Genomic DNA, 15,197 nt, shown 5'->3' on the forward strand with positions numbered 1-15,197 from the left:
ACTACACCCTACAAGGTGGAAGCGCTATCCTACAAGATGCGGTGTATTCTTTAAACCAAAACCAGAATCGTATTATATGTAACTGAGAGGTGGGGGTAGCAGCAGCCTTTTCGCTATTATAGCTAAAGTCTGTAAACTACTGGAAGAACTTTTGCTACCCATCCCCAGAACCTTGTCCTCAGGGAGTCTGGCGATCCTTAGCATTCGAGGGAGAAACATTTGCACTGTGGAATGATCACAGTATTGATGACTTGGAAGCTGAGATGGCCCTGGCCATTTTGGTTTCTCATGCTACTGAACCAACAGGCAGAGAAAGGGGTTACTGTAATGCCTGGGTTGACTAATCCCAATTACCAGAGAAAATAAGCTTGCTACCACGTAACAGAGGTAGGCACTAGAACTGGAACCCAGGGGATTCACAAAGTGCCTCTTAATAATCCTCTGCTCGGTTGTCCTGGTTAGCAGAAAACTTCAGCAACCCACAGTGTCAAGACTACCAAGGACTCAGACCCCACAGGAATAAAGGTTTGAGTCACCACCAGGTAAAGAACCCAGTCCCTGGTGGTGCAATGGTTGAGAATCCACTCACCAATGCAGGGGACACAGGTTTGAGCCCTCTTCTGGGAAGATCCCACGTGCTGCGGAGCAACTAAGCCCGTGGGCCACAACTACTGAGCCTGTGCTCTAGAGTGTGCGAGCCACAACTACTGAAGCCCGCACGCCTAGAGCCCGTGCTCTGCAACAAGAGAAGCCACCACAATGAGAAGCCCTCGCACCCACTCACTGCAACTAGAGAAAGCTCGCATGCAGCAACAAAGACCCAACGCAGCCAAAAATTTAATTAATTAATTAATTGATCGATTAAAAAAAAAAAAAATGCCCAGCCAAGGTGCTGGTAAAGGATAAGAAGAATACATCATTGGAGGAAAAAGTGGGCAGCTCTGAATATGAACTTAGGCCTCATAACCCCCACTGTCCCCTGCTAACTTATGGGAGCTAATATTTTAGGTCTCAGTGGACATATGACATCACCTCCCGATGATATAGTAGCCAATGTGACCCAGTGTGTCCTCTGTGCTGGGGACATGGGTTTTTCTTCTGGAAAAGGCTAAGAGGAGCTTCCTGCGGATGCTCCAGATTCCCCCTCCCCACCTCCCCCCACAGCCCTGTGCCCCGGAAAGCTGAGCGGCATCAGAGGACTCCCACACCCCGCCACTTGGATTCAGCCAGTGAGGGACCAGTCGGGGGTCTGAAGATGGGAGGATAGTGAAGACAGGGAATTTATTCGCGGCTTCCTTCCCTGCAGAATCAACACTACCTACGATGATTGAAGGTCACAGCTATTGTCAGGCACCCTCTCCACACAGCTCTCTCTGGCTCGGGGTTCCTGTCATCTGCTCCCTCCCCACTTCAGACCTCAGGTGCTGACACCCCACTATTACTAACCATGAGATACTGCAGCAGCCCCAGCGATTTCTCCATACCCCACCCACACCTTTATAAACAATCACTTTATTAAACTCTCTTCAAAATTACCCATCAGTGTTCCTGCTAGGACCCTGGCACATAGAGCATGTATTTTAATTAGGATTAGTTTTGGCAATGAGCAACAGAAAACCTAAAATAACAATAGTGTACGCAAGATAAGTTTGTCTTTCTTATATAAATTAAACTTGGTGTTAAGCAACCCAAAGCTGGTATGGTAGCTCCATGAAGATCAGATCATACTATTTTTTGTATCCTTTAAAAATTAACATCATAACAAAAGCTTTCCAATAGCATTACAAACTCTTTAGAAAGAATCAAGACTTGGCTCAAGTACCATCTTCTAAAGCACTTGTCCTGATGCTCATTCCAGCTCTAGAAGAATAATCTCCCTCTCTCAGAACCCCAGTTTCTACCCCTAAACACACACACACACACACACACACACACGCACGCACGCACGCACGCACGCACGCACGCGCTTCAGTCACGGCATCTGTCACACTAGAGTCCCTTATCTGTTTATGAGTCTGTCTCCTTCTTTGACTGAAGGGAGCTTCTCTTTTTGTCTTATTATCTCCAACCCCAATCTGTGGCATAAAACAGAGACCAATAAATGGGTCTGAATGAAAGGACATTTTAAGGCCTACAAAATATTTCATCATGTAGACTCACCCTAGATTGTTCCTTTATTACTTTAACATTGAACATTTAGGTGATTTTAGTTTTTCATTTTAAATATTATTGTAGGATTTTCATTTGATCAATGGAATAGGTGCCTCTGGAAGAGACTTATACTTGCTATTTCATCAGACACAGGCATGCTGACCCCGTTTGCCCCTCTGGCTACAGTCTAATCAGATAGGTCAGCTTTACACTCAGTAATTATCTGGTAATATCAGCAATCTTCTCTAAGAAGCCCTGCTACTTTTCCTTAATTTTCTCTTTCACATTCTATGTGGCTCATCTCAGTTTAACCACAGCCCTGGTTTTCTACCTGTGCATATGAAAAAAGAGAGAAGAGGGGTACTCTGCTGTGCGCCAGGTACTCAGGTGTGCCCTCATATTTAATTGAATTCTCCCCAAAAGCTTGTGAAAAGAGTTTTGGAGAGACAGACCTGTAAACACAACCCTGTAATGAACGCACAGTTCCACCACTTGCCTGCTAGAGAATCTTCCTCGAAGTAACTTCGTTTTGCAGAGCCTCCGTTTCCTCGACTGCAAAACCGGGATGAAAATACCTGATGTGTGGTTGTGAGGATTAAATGAGATGTCTGTGAACATGGCCTGGCTCTAGGTAGCGGGTCTGCAAATGACAGGTTCCGTCCCGAGTGAGGAGCTCAGAGCAGGGTTTCAGCTCGGTGGATCTAAAGCCAGCATGTCGGGGCATCCTCACCGCCCTGGGGGAGGGCATCTTTAGGACCAGCAAGACTGTGGGGTAGGGGGAGATTCCTGGGGCTCCTGGAAGGAGGGAATCGTTGTAAGAGAGGGCAAAGAAAGCTTCCAGGCCGACCTGTGTCTAGGGAGCTGGGAGTGGGCCAGGGGAAGGGTAGCTGTCTCAGCGCGAGGGGGCCCAAGCGGGCAGCCGGCGAGGCAGGCGGCTGGCTGCGCGGGGTGGGGGTCTTCGGCTTTCTCGTCCTGGGAAGATCTTGAAACTCAAAAAAACGAAGCAAGCCGGAGGGCTCTTCCCCATCTGTATTGTGGTAACTGAGCCCGAGCTAGCACCTCCCCAGGCTGGAAGGCGGGAGAGTCGTTAGGGACACCTGCCTCTCTCCCTCCCCCGCCCGGCGGGAACCCACCGAGACTGCGCGCACCTGGGCACCCGCTGCGCCTGGGAACACTTGGCGCCGGAGGCCGCCAGGCTACCCCGCGGGAAAAGGGGCGGGAGCGCAGCCCTGGCTGCAGGGAGTCCCTTAGGACACCGGAGAGTGCTATTGACATGATTATTAAAATAACCATCCAGAAGGAAACGGAGTGAGGCTGGCACCAAAATAAAGAAATCCGGGAGCCAGGAAGAAGTAAATCCGCCAATGTAAAAGACATTAACACGTAATAGAGAATGTTTTGCAAATAGTGGGGACAGAAAGGATTATTTATGAATAATCCTGGGATAACTGATTAGCTCTTTGGGGAAAAAAAAGAAATTTAGATGCACATCTTCTATAATACACGAAAATTAATTCAATTCCTGATGGAGTTAAATTGGGGGCGGGAGATTAAACTACAAGTGCACAAAAAGACAATAGAAGTAGGAATGTATCCATCCTTTGGAGGAGAGAGGACTTTCTAGGCTTGAAGGAATGAGATAAATCCCGATAGGGAAGATGGACATGTTGGTTCATACAAAACAAAACAAAAACAAAAAAACTGTAGGCTTAAAAAAAAAGTGAAATTAGAAGTAGTCAGTGAGGAGCTTCCCTGGTGGCGCAGTGGTTAAGAATCCGCCTGCCAAAGCAGGGGACGGGTTCAAGCCCTGGTCCAGGAAGACCTTAACATGCTGCGGAGCAACTAAGCCCATGCACCACAACTACTGAGCCCTGTCGCCTAGAGCCGGTGCTCCACAACAAGAGAAGCCACCGCAATGAGAAGCCTGGCACCACAGCGAATACCCAGCACAGCCAAAAATCAAATTAAATTTGTAAAAATACATTAAAAAAAAAAAAAGGCTGGGGCTTCCCTGGTGGCGCAGTGGTTAAGAATCTGCCTGCCAATGCAGGGGACACGGGTTCGAGCCCTGGTCCGGGAAGATCCCACATGCTGTGGAGCAACTAAGCCCGTGCACCACAACTACTGAGCCTGTGCTCTAGAGCCCGCGAGCCACAACTACTGAGGCCACGTGTCACAACTACTGAAGCCCGTGCACCTAGAGGCCGTGCTCCACAACAAGAGAAGCCACCGCAATGAGAAGCCCGCGCACCGCAAGGAAGAGTAGCCCCCTCCTCCCCACCTTGCTGCAACTAGAGAAAGCCAATGCGCAGCAACGAAGACCCAACACAGCCAAAAATAAGTAAATAAATAAATTTAAAAAAAAAAGCTAGTAAGACACTAAGACTACAAGCAGACAACAGACAATACAGTGAAGGAAACAAGTAAGATGGGAAAATAATGTTATCAGAGAAATGAATACCATCTTAACTGAAGAAATTAAGATTTTTAATTTTTAATTTTATGTTTTAAAGAAATGTTAAATGCTGATGGGGATGAAGTGGACCTTTCATACACTGTGGTGGTTTTATACTAACATAAATTAGTACAACAGGTGTATCAGGGAGACTTAAAACACAGAGGCCTCTGATGCTCAATCATTAGGGAAATGCAAATTGAAACCACCATGAGATAACACTTCACACTATCAATTATGATGGCCACTATCAAAATTAAAATTAAATTACCATATGATCCAGCAATTCCACTTTTGGGTATACACACAAAAGAACTGAAAGTACGATCTTTTTGTTTATTTCTTTGTTTTTGTCCATGCCACGTGGCTTGCTGGGATCGTAGTTTCCTGACCAGGGATTGAACCTGGGTCCAGTGAGTGAAAGCACGGAGTCCTAACCACTGCACTGCCAGTGAATTCCCTGAAAGTAGGATCTGTTTTGCGGTAGGCGGGTCTCTCACTGTTGTGGCCTCTCCCGTTGCGGAGCACAGGCTCCGGACGCGCAGGCTCAGCAGCCATGGCTCACGGACCTAGCCGCTCCGCGGCATGAGGGATCTTCCCCGACCAGGGCACGAACCCGTGTCCCCTGCATCGGCAGGCGGACTCTCAACCACTGCGCCTCCAGGGAAGCCCTGAAAGTAGGATCTTGAAGAGAGTTTTGTATGCCCATGTTCACAACAGTTAAAACGGAAACAAACGTTGAGGGATGTCCACTGAGAGATGAATGGATAAGAAGCAAAATGTAGAATGTACATACAGTGGACTATTATTCAGCCTTTAAAAAAACAATTTTTTTTTAATTTTTAATTTATTTTATTTATTTATTTTTGGCTGCATTAGGTCTTCGTTGATGTGCGCGGACTTTAGTTGCCGTGAGCTGGGGCTACTCTTCGTTGCAGTGCGCGGGCTTCTCATTGCGGTGGCTTCTCTTGTGGAGCACGGGCTCTAGAGCACAGGCTCAGTAGTTGTGGTGCACGGCCTTTGTTGCTCCGCGGCACGTGCGATCTTCTCGGACCAGGGCTCAAACCCGTGTCCCCTGCATTGGCAGGCGGATTCTTAACCACTGTGCCACCAGGCAAACCCCAGCCTTTTTATTTTAATGTATTTTTATTTTATTTTATTTTTGGCTGCGTTGGGTCTTCGCTGCGGTGCGCAGGCTTCTCATTGTGGTGGCTTTTCTTGTTGTAGAGCACCGGCTCTAGGTGACAGGGCGCAGTAGTTGTGGTGCATGGGCTTAATTGCTCCGCAGCATGTGAGATCTTCCCGGACCAGAGCTCAAACCCGTGTGCCGTGCATTGGCAGAGGAATTCTTAACCACTTTGCCATCAGGGAGGTCCCTATTCAGCCTTTAAAAAGGAGGGAGGTTCTCACAAGTTACAACATGGATGATGAACTTTGAGGATATAGTGCTAAATGAAATAAACCAAGCGCAAAAGACAAATACTGTATGATTCCACTTTAATGATGTAATCAAAATTACGGAAACAGAAAGTAGAATTGTGGTTGCCTGGGGCTGAAGGGAGGAGAAATGGAGTGTTTAGTTTTGCAAGAATTCTGGAGATGGATGGTGGTGGTGGTTGCACAAGAATGTGGATGTACTTAATGCCACTGAACTTGAAATGGTTAAGATGGTAAATTTTGTTATATGTGCTTTACTACAATTTAAAAATTTTTAAGTTAAACAAATCCCCCCCGCAAATCACAGAGGCCTTTAAGCCAATTTTAAGGAAATAAGTATGAATTTGGAAAATACTTTATGACCAAAGATATTTATTGCCCCAAACTGGAAAACCCAAATGTCTGAAAGTAAAGGAATAGCTAAATAAACTATAGTACATCTGTAGTTCTATGTTTTAATAATGTTTAGTTTCCTGATTTTAAAAATAATACAGATTCATCATAGAAAATTCATCATAGAAAATTTAATAAATGAACAATTATAAAGATGAAAATAAAAACTATCCAAAAGCCTAACATGCAGAGATAACCATTGTTAACATCTGGTCTGCATCCTTCTAGGAACAGTTATATATTTCTTATACAAAATTGGGTATATATTGTCCATTTAAATTTGCATCCTGTTTGTTTAGACTTTCTGTGTATGTAATTATGTATACACATATATAAAGAAAGGGAGAACATTTATTGACTTCTTACTATGTATAGAGAATAATGCTAGAGCTGCTTCAGGATGATCTTGTTAAATATCACAGAACCCCTTTGAGGTATTATCATTCCCATTGTACAGATGAGGAAATGGAGGATTAGGGAAGTAAGTAATTTGGTGAAAGTCACACAACTGCTGAATGATATAGTCAGGATTGAAAGCCAGGTATTCTGGCTTCACAGCCCACACTCTGAACCAAACTCTATTCTATATCCCAAGTCATTAAACATTCTTTTGAAAACATGTCTTTAAAAGCTGCTGCATAGGGACTTCCCTGGTGATCCAGTGGTTAAGACTGTGCTCCCAATACAGGGGGCCCAGGTTTGATCCCTGGGCAAGGAGCTAGATCCCGCATGCCGCAACTAAGAGCCCACGCAGCCAAATAAATATTTTTTTAAAAAGCTGCTGCATGGGGACTTCCCTGGTGGCGCAGGGGTTAAGAATCCGCCTGCCAATGCAGGGGACACAGGTTCGAGCCCTGGTCCGAAAAGATCGCACATGCCGTGGAGCAACTAAGCCTGTGTGCCACAACTACTGAAGCCCACGCACCTAGAGCCAGTGCTCTGCAACAAGAGAAGCCACTGCAATGAGAAGCATTCGCACCGCAACAAAGAGTAGGCCCCACTCACCGCAACAAAAGAAAGCCAGCGTACCGCAAGGTAGACCAACACAGCCCAAAATAAATAAATTAATTAATTTTAAAAAAAGCTGCTGCATAATGTTCACTAATATAAATACACCAAACATCATTGAACCGTCTCCTAGCATTGAACAATTAGGTTGTTTCCAATTTCTCTTGGTTTTTAATATAATACTTCAAAGAATATTTTTGTGCATAAATCTTTGTCTTATAATGACTGAATCTCTTATTATTCCCTTAGGGTATATACTTAGATGTAAAGTTTCAGGGTCAAAATAACAGCTACAGATAAAGTTTAGTGGAGTCACTGAAAATAGAATTTATAAAGTTTTTTGCGGGGAGGGGGCCATACCCTGCGGGAACTTAGTTCCCCAACCAGGGACTAAACCCAGGCCCATGGCAGTGAAAGCGCCAAGTCCTAACCACTGGAACACCAGGGAATTCCCTAAAACGTTTACTTTTAAGAAGAGGTTTGATATGACAGGGCAGGGAGTATGTGGGAAATCTCTGAAATTTCTGGTCACTTTTGCTATAAACCTGAAATGGCGCTAAAAAATAAATTCTATTTAAAAGGGTTGTAACTACATGGAAGTAAGTTTATTGGGCTTTTTGGCTATAGTAAGGCCAGCCATCAGAAAACAGTTCAAGCCCTGGCTCTGCCACCTGCCAGCTGTGTGGCCTTGGGAAGGTCACTCAATCTCTCTGAGCCTCAGTTGCCTCACCTGTGAAATGGAACTCACAGTTGTTGGCTGGATGGAATGAAGTGCTGTATGTTAAGCCCCTGACCTACCGTCAAGTGCTCTGGATCCTGTAGATGGCAGGGGCAGTGACTGGGAAAAGGCTTTGCACACTGTGAAGTGCTCTTCAGATGGGAGGGGGTGTGGCATCTGACTCCTGGTGTGGTAGTGGCACTCTGAGTTCCCTGGACCCGTGAGAGAGTGAGAGAATGCTGGGTTTGGGGGCCAGGGTGAAGGTGGGAGGGGCCCTTCACCTGGGGAAACGGCTCCGTGGTGGAGCAGCTGAGATGCAGCTGGGCCTGTGGCCTGCGAGGCAGTCCTGTGGCCGCCTCCTCCCCCAGCCCACAGCCCAGGTCTGCAGCTGGGTCCTGCCTCCTCTCAGGTGGGCCATGCCTGGGACTTGGCTGTTGCTTCTCCTGGCCCTCGGGTGTCCAGCCCTGCCCACAGGTGAGCGCCCTCCCTGCATCCCTCTCTGTGCCCCGTTAGTCTGCCCAAGCCTACTCCCTCACTCTGGGCGTCCCTAGGTGTGGGAGGGATGCAGGCAGGCAGGACAGAGGTACCTGGGTCCTCTGGGGAGGGTCTCACCAGAAGCCCATCATCCCCTTCCCCATTGTATTATACCTCCCAGCTATCTTGCTCTGGGGCCCCCAAGTCCTGCTCCCCTGGAGCCCACAGTGTTGGGAAGAAGGGTACTCACCTCTCGGAGCAAGCTGGACAGGTGTGTATGATGGGGGGGGTAGCCTGGCTGTGTTGTGTTATATGGGGTGATGGGGCACGGGCAACATGGTGAGGTCCCACCCTCCTTACTGTCCAGTCTCCTACCCTCAGGGCTCAGGGTGTCTCACGTTCACTCCCAGCTCCCCCTAAAAATGGGCTCTCAGAAGTCTCAAGGCCTCAGTGACTTCCCAGTGTATTGACCCCCGACCCCGATCCCGGTCCTCCAAAGATCAAGGCTGGAGACAAAGGAGTCAAATTCTGAGAATTCCAGCTTCATCTAGAAGCTTGTGCATGTTTGCATGTGTGTGGTGGGGATAGGTCCTTGACTTTGAGTTGGGGCATCTCCTTGTTCTAAAGCTGGCCCCCAGTATGTCACCACCTCGCCCTCGCTAGGGAGATAAACCACACCCATGTGGATCGGGGAGAGCCCGTGTCGGGAGGCCTGAGCTCTGGGAAAGAAGCAGCTAGGGTGAGGAGGAGCAATCCTGGGAGGTTTCAAGGAGGAGGGAGATGCTGAACTCAGCTAGGGGAGTGTGTCTCTCTGTACAGCTGAGAAGGCTCAGGAGGTTGAGGGTCCTGGAGCTCATTGCCAGCCTTCTCTCCTCCCTTTGTTTGTGATGCCTTATCAATATTAGTATTGATACTTATCTGCTAAGGTGTTTTATATTCATGATTTTTATTCTTCACAGCAATTTTACTGGGCTGGTGTTATTAACCCCATTATATCAATGGGACAATTAAGACTCTAAATTAAGTGGACAAGTCAAGAGTCAAATCAACTCTGTCTGAGGACATGTCCCAGGCTTGGTCCACTGTGTCATGTAGCAAATCTTAGTCATCCTTCCAAGTGGGGTAGTCTGTGGGATTTGGAGTCACCGAGGTCTGAATTCAAATCCTGAGCGGGCTACTTACCATACTCCTGCTTCTAGGTCAGTTATTTGACCTTCAAGAAATCTTTTGTGAGGGAATTCCCTGGCAGTCCAGTGGTTAGGATTCCTCTACAGGGGGCACAGTTTTGATCCCTGGTCGGCGAACTAAGATCCCACATGCCACGTGATGCAGCCAAAAAAAAGAAATATTTTGAGAACACCCCCCCCCCACCTCTAAGTCCCCACGAGATTCTATGGCCTCCCTTCCCGGCACCCTGGGGCATTTCTTTAGCCTGGCTGCACCTAACTCATGGTGTGAATTTGTTTGTAGCTTTTTTTGTTTGTTTGTTTGTTTGATTTATTTTATTTATTTTTGGCTGTGTTGGGTCTTCGTTGTGGCACGCGGGTTTTTCATTAGGGTGGCTTCTCTTGTTGCAGAGCAAGGGCTCTAGGCACGCGGGCTTCAGTAGTTGTGGCACGCGGGCTCAGTAGTTGTGGCTCGAGGGCTCTAGAGCACAGGCTCAGTAGTTGTGGTGCACGGGCTTAGTTGCTCCGCGGCATGTGGGATCTTCCCAGACCAGGGCTCGAACCTGTGTCCCCTGCATTGGCAGGTGGATTCTTAACCACTGTGCCACCAGGGAAGTCCCTTGTTTGTAGGTTTTAACCTTTGAGATTTTATTTATATGAAAAGGTATCCAACTGTTCTTTTTTTTTCAGCTGCACCAAGTGGCTTGTGGTATCTTAGTTCCCCTACCAGGAAGTGAACCCAAGCCATGTCAGTGAAAGCACTGAGTCCTAACCACTAGCCCGCCAGGGAATTCCTGATGTCCAACTATTCAAAACTAAGATTTTGTCGTATATTAAATGAGTCATCTTTACCAAAAAGAATAAGTTTTTGGAAAATCAGGACTATTCTGAAAGATATAAGACAAATGTTTGCAGTACCCACATGACTTATTTTTGTTTTTTTAATTATAAAATAATACAGACGTACACTTTATTTAATTAATTTATTTATTTGGCTGTGTCGGGTCTTAGTTGCGGCACTCGGGATCTCCATTGTGGCATGCGGGATCTTTAGTTGCTGCATGTGAACTCTTAGTTGCAGCATGTGGGATCTAGTTCCCTGACCAGGGATCAAATCCAGGCCCCCTGCATTGGGAGCACAGACTCTTAGCCACTGGACCACCAGGGAAGTCCCCAGACATACACTTTATTTTTTTATTTTATTTTATTTTATTTTATTTTTTTTGCGGTACGCGGGCCTCTCACTGTTGTGGCCTCTCCCGTTGTGGAGCACAGGCTCGGCGGGCCCACATGGCTCACGGGCCCAGCCGCTCCGCAGCATGTGGAATCCTCCCGGACCGGGGCACGAACCCGTGTCCCCTGCATCGGCAGGCAGACTCTCAACCACTGCGCCACCAGGGAAGCCCCGGACATACACTTTAAATGGGTGAATTGTATGGTACTTGAATTGTATCTAAACAACGCTGTTAAAAAATACTACAAACTTACAGAAAAGAACGGGGAATAATACAAGAAACAACCATGCATACTCCACTCAGATTAGCAAATAGTTAAAATGTTGCCATATTTGAATCAAATATTATTTAAAAGAAACAAAAAGTTACAGATACATTTGAGGCCCCTTTTGATCTCATTCCAGATTCTATGTCCTTCCCTTCCTCCTCAGAGGTAACCACTCTTTTGAGGCTGGCACAAGGTACTATAAGTATTTGTTTGCATCTGCTGTCTTTCTCATGGGACTGAGATCATTGAGAGCAGGGACAATATTTTAATTAATGTGTATCCCCAGTGCCTGGCACAGAGAGATTCACGTATGATAGATAGGTGACAGAAGGATGGAAGGATGGATGGATGAATGGAAGGAAGGAAAGATGGATAAATGGATGGATGGATGGATGGATGGAAAAACATATAGATGGAAAGTAGAAAGAAGAGATGTAGAGGAGATGGATGATGGAAGAAAGGATGGATGAGGGACTTCCCTGGTGGCACAGTGGCTAAGAATCCACCTGCCAATGCAGGGGACACAGGTTCGAGCCCTGGTCCGGGAAGATCCCACATGCCGCGGAACTACTAAGTCCGTGTGCCACAGCTACTGATCATGTGCTCTAGAGCCCGCGAGCCACAGCTACTGAGCCCACGTGCCACAACTACTGCAGCCCACATGCCTAGAGCCTGTGCTCCACAACAAAGAGAAGCCACTGCAATGAGAAGCCCGCACACCGCAACAAAGGGCAGCCCCTGCTCGCCGCAACTAGAGAAAGCCCGCGCACAGCAACGAAGACCCAACGCAGACAAAAATAAATAAATTTTTTAAAAAAGAAAGGATGGATGAATAGATGGGAGAATGAAAGGATAGAGGGAAGGAAGGTGGTTAGATAGGTAAATGCAAGAAGAGAGGGATGGATGAGTGGGTAGAAGGATAGATTGATGGTTGGTGGAAGGATAGATGGAAGGAGAGAAATCCAGAGGGAAGGATGTGAGATCCTGACCTGGGAGGGCAAGGATAGACCTAGCCCCCTACAAGTGCGTGCTCTCTTGCAGGTGTGGGCAGCACACCCTTCCCCTCTCTGGCCCCACCAATCACACTGCTGGTGGATGGGAAGCAGCAGACTCTGGTGGTTTGCCTGGTCTTCGACGTTGCACCCCCTGGCCTTGAGAGTCCCATCTGGTTCTCAGCTGGGAATGGCAGCTCACTAGATGCCTTCACCTACGGCCCTTCCCCAGCAGCTGATGGCACCTGGACTAGCTTGGCTCAGCTTTCCCTGCCCTCTGAGGACCTGGCAGCCTGGGAGACCTTGGTCTGCCACACTGGACCTGGGACTGGGGACCACAGCCAGAGCACACAGCCTCTACAGCTGTCAGGTGGGGACAGAGCCTGGGCCCCTGTGGTTGCTCCCTGCCCCTTTCACACACCCTGAAACCAGGATATGGTGGCAGGGAGGGCAGAATCCAGGCCATGGGGGCATGAAGGGCATCTAAGTGCCAACCATCTAGGTGATGTGATGTCTGGGGTCAAAGGAGGGTGGCTTCAGGGCCCTGAGTTCTGGGATTTGAAACAGTGATATCTCATTCAAATCCAGGCTCTGATGCATGACTTCCAAGAGGTAATAATGTCTCCTCCCTCCTAGGTTAATATCTTTCTATGTATACCCAGGGTTAATATCTATATCTATATCACCCTAAATATGACACCCTATTAGAATCAAACAATAATTAAATATTAAGTTGCTGTCACTTACTTATTGTTTATTCTGTGCCAGGCACTGTTGTAAACACTTTACACTTATGAAGTAGGTCATATTATTCTCATTTTATAGGCAAAGAAAGGTTAAGTAACATGTCCAAAGCCAGCTATTATTATTATTGACCAGATGACTTACTTTCTCTTTTTGAATTATGTTTGTTTTCTCAACCTCCAAATAGGAATGTTTGTTGAATAAATGTACTGCCTTCCAAAGAAGGCTGCTAAGAAAATTGATTCCTTGTCTAAAAGTGCTGAGGCATCTCTAGGGGCAGGAGGACAGCCAGGAGAGAGGGAGATCTGGGCCCCTCAGAGGACTTGCTGCAGATGGGCTCAGGATTCCCACTACGGGTTCATTTGTCCATTTATCCAGTGCTCCAAGAAGAGCTGCCCTGAGCAGGGCCAGGGCATAGCACTGGGGTGGAGGGCACAGCCCATCCCAATGACTTACTCCTTTCTCCTTGACTCGCAGGAGAGGCTTCCTCAGCCAGGACCTGCCTCTGGGAGCCTCTCAGGGGTGAGTACCAGGAACCAGGACCTCAGGCCCTGTTGGGCTCTGGGCCTGATGGGTCCCCTCAAGAGGCTGCCTTGCCGGGTTGGGGCACTGGCTAGCCTGGGCCTCTGTCTACCCCTGGGTCAGGTGGGGATAGATCCTCTGACCCCAGCATAATTCCTGGACGCCAGTTGAGAAGCACAGGTGAGAGCTAGCAGAAGGGTCCTTGAAGCTCTCCTTGGGCAGCTCAGAGGGATGGCCTCAGCATCCGAGCCTTGGGAGACTCTTAGGAGTCTAGGGAGCCTCGGAAGACAGAGCGGAGGAAAGTCCCACCCCCCGCTGGATGCAGTCATGAGCCAGGTTCTACTTCCCTACCAAATAGAAATCTGAGCTGGTGTCTCTCCTCTGCAACCCAATGCTAATTCCTGCCTGGCTTGCATCGCCTTGGTTGCTGGGGAATCAAATTAAATGAAGGCTAGGAAGGTGTGTGTTATTATCACCAGTCAGAGCTGAGGTTAGACACCAGGAAGGACGTCCCCTGGGTTCCCTCTCCTCTGGTGAACCTTCTCGCGTGCGTGGGGCTGAGCGCCAGCCTCTAGGCCGCTCACCGGCTCCTCTTCTCCCGCAGGGACCCGGGGCCGGGCGCTGCGGCTCGAGGCGCTGCGGCTGCTGCTCTTCAAGCTGCTGCTGTTGGATGTGCTTCTGACCTGCAGCCGCTTCCGCGCCCCGCCCGCCGCGCGGGGGTACCCGGCCCGGGCGCCTCGCCCTGGGGACCCCGGGCTCCCCGCGGCCCCGTGGGCGGACCACCTTCTCCTCCCGCAGCCTCCGCCACCGGGAGGATCGTCCGCAGACCCCACCGACTGGATTCGCCGCAATGATGGGTGGACCACAGGCCGAGGGCTCAGCCTGTCCACCCCGCCGGCGCTGCAGCCCCGGGACGGCCGCTGGGTTCACACCCGCCCACCGGGTCGGGATCCCAGGAGCCCTGTCTGGGAGGAGGGGGCCGCTGGTGCTCAGGGCGTGGCGATCGGGACCCGCCCTCAGTATTCCTGCCTCCAGCCTTGGAGCATTTCTCTGCGATCTGCCTCCTCCAGCTGACCCGAGCTTCCCCGGGGGCTAGGCTCCGTCTCCCCCCCTCAGACTGACGGCTTTCTGAGGGAAAAGCCTTTGTCTCTCCCATCAGATTGGAAGTCCCTTGAGGGTGGTGATTGACCCAGACACTGGGACATTTGAGGTGCTGATAACTGAGAACAATTAAAGGAGAACTTATCTGACACAAGCAAATGAAAAATATTTTAACTCCTGTCTGCTCTGGGAGGAGGGAATTTGGCAGATTTACAGGAGGCAGAAATCTGGGAAGGCTTCCTGAGGGTGAGAGCCTGGAAACTGCAGAGTGGGGCTGAGGGTTGGGGTGGATGTGGTCCCAACTCTGTCTCCTTTCCTCATCACCAGGCATGGGGCAAGGCCCCCTCCCCCTCTCTGTCTCCTCACCCTCGCCCTGACCTCTCTGAGAGGTCAGGGTGAGGAGCCCATGAACCCAGGAAGATGGGGCACTGGGCCTGATGTGAAGTCTTGTACAGACTTGACAGAAAAGAATAGGGCCAGGGGCTTCCCTGGTGGCGCAGTGGTTGAGAGTCCGCCTGCCGATGCAGGGGACA

The 15,197-nt window shown here is 48.8% G+C and overlaps 1 protein-coding gene across 1 annotated transcript; it reads left to right on the forward strand.

The window, feature by feature from the left end:
• Nucleotides 1-8,433: 8,433 nt before the first annotated feature.
• Nucleotides 8,434-14,823, forward strand: PTCRA (pre T cell antigen receptor alpha). Its single transcript, XM_033423835.1, has 5 exons — nucleotides 8,434-8,636; nucleotides 11,469-11,498; nucleotides 12,347-12,667; nucleotides 13,519-13,563; nucleotides 14,168-14,823. Exons 1-5 carry the CDS (start codon nucleotides 8,477-8,479, stop codon nucleotides 14,635-14,637), a joined length of 1,026 nt encoding a protein of 341 aa, XP_033279726.1. The 5' UTR covers nucleotides 8,434-8,476; the 3' UTR covers nucleotides 14,638-14,823.
• Nucleotides 14,824-15,197: the final 374 nt, after the last annotated feature.

This window comes from Orcinus orca, chromosome 10 (assembly GCF_937001465.1).
Source record: "Orcinus orca chromosome 10, mOrcOrc1.1, whole genome shotgun sequence".
Taxonomy (NCBI): Eukaryota; Metazoa; Chordata; class Mammalia; order Artiodactyla; family Delphinidae; genus Orcinus; species Orcinus orca.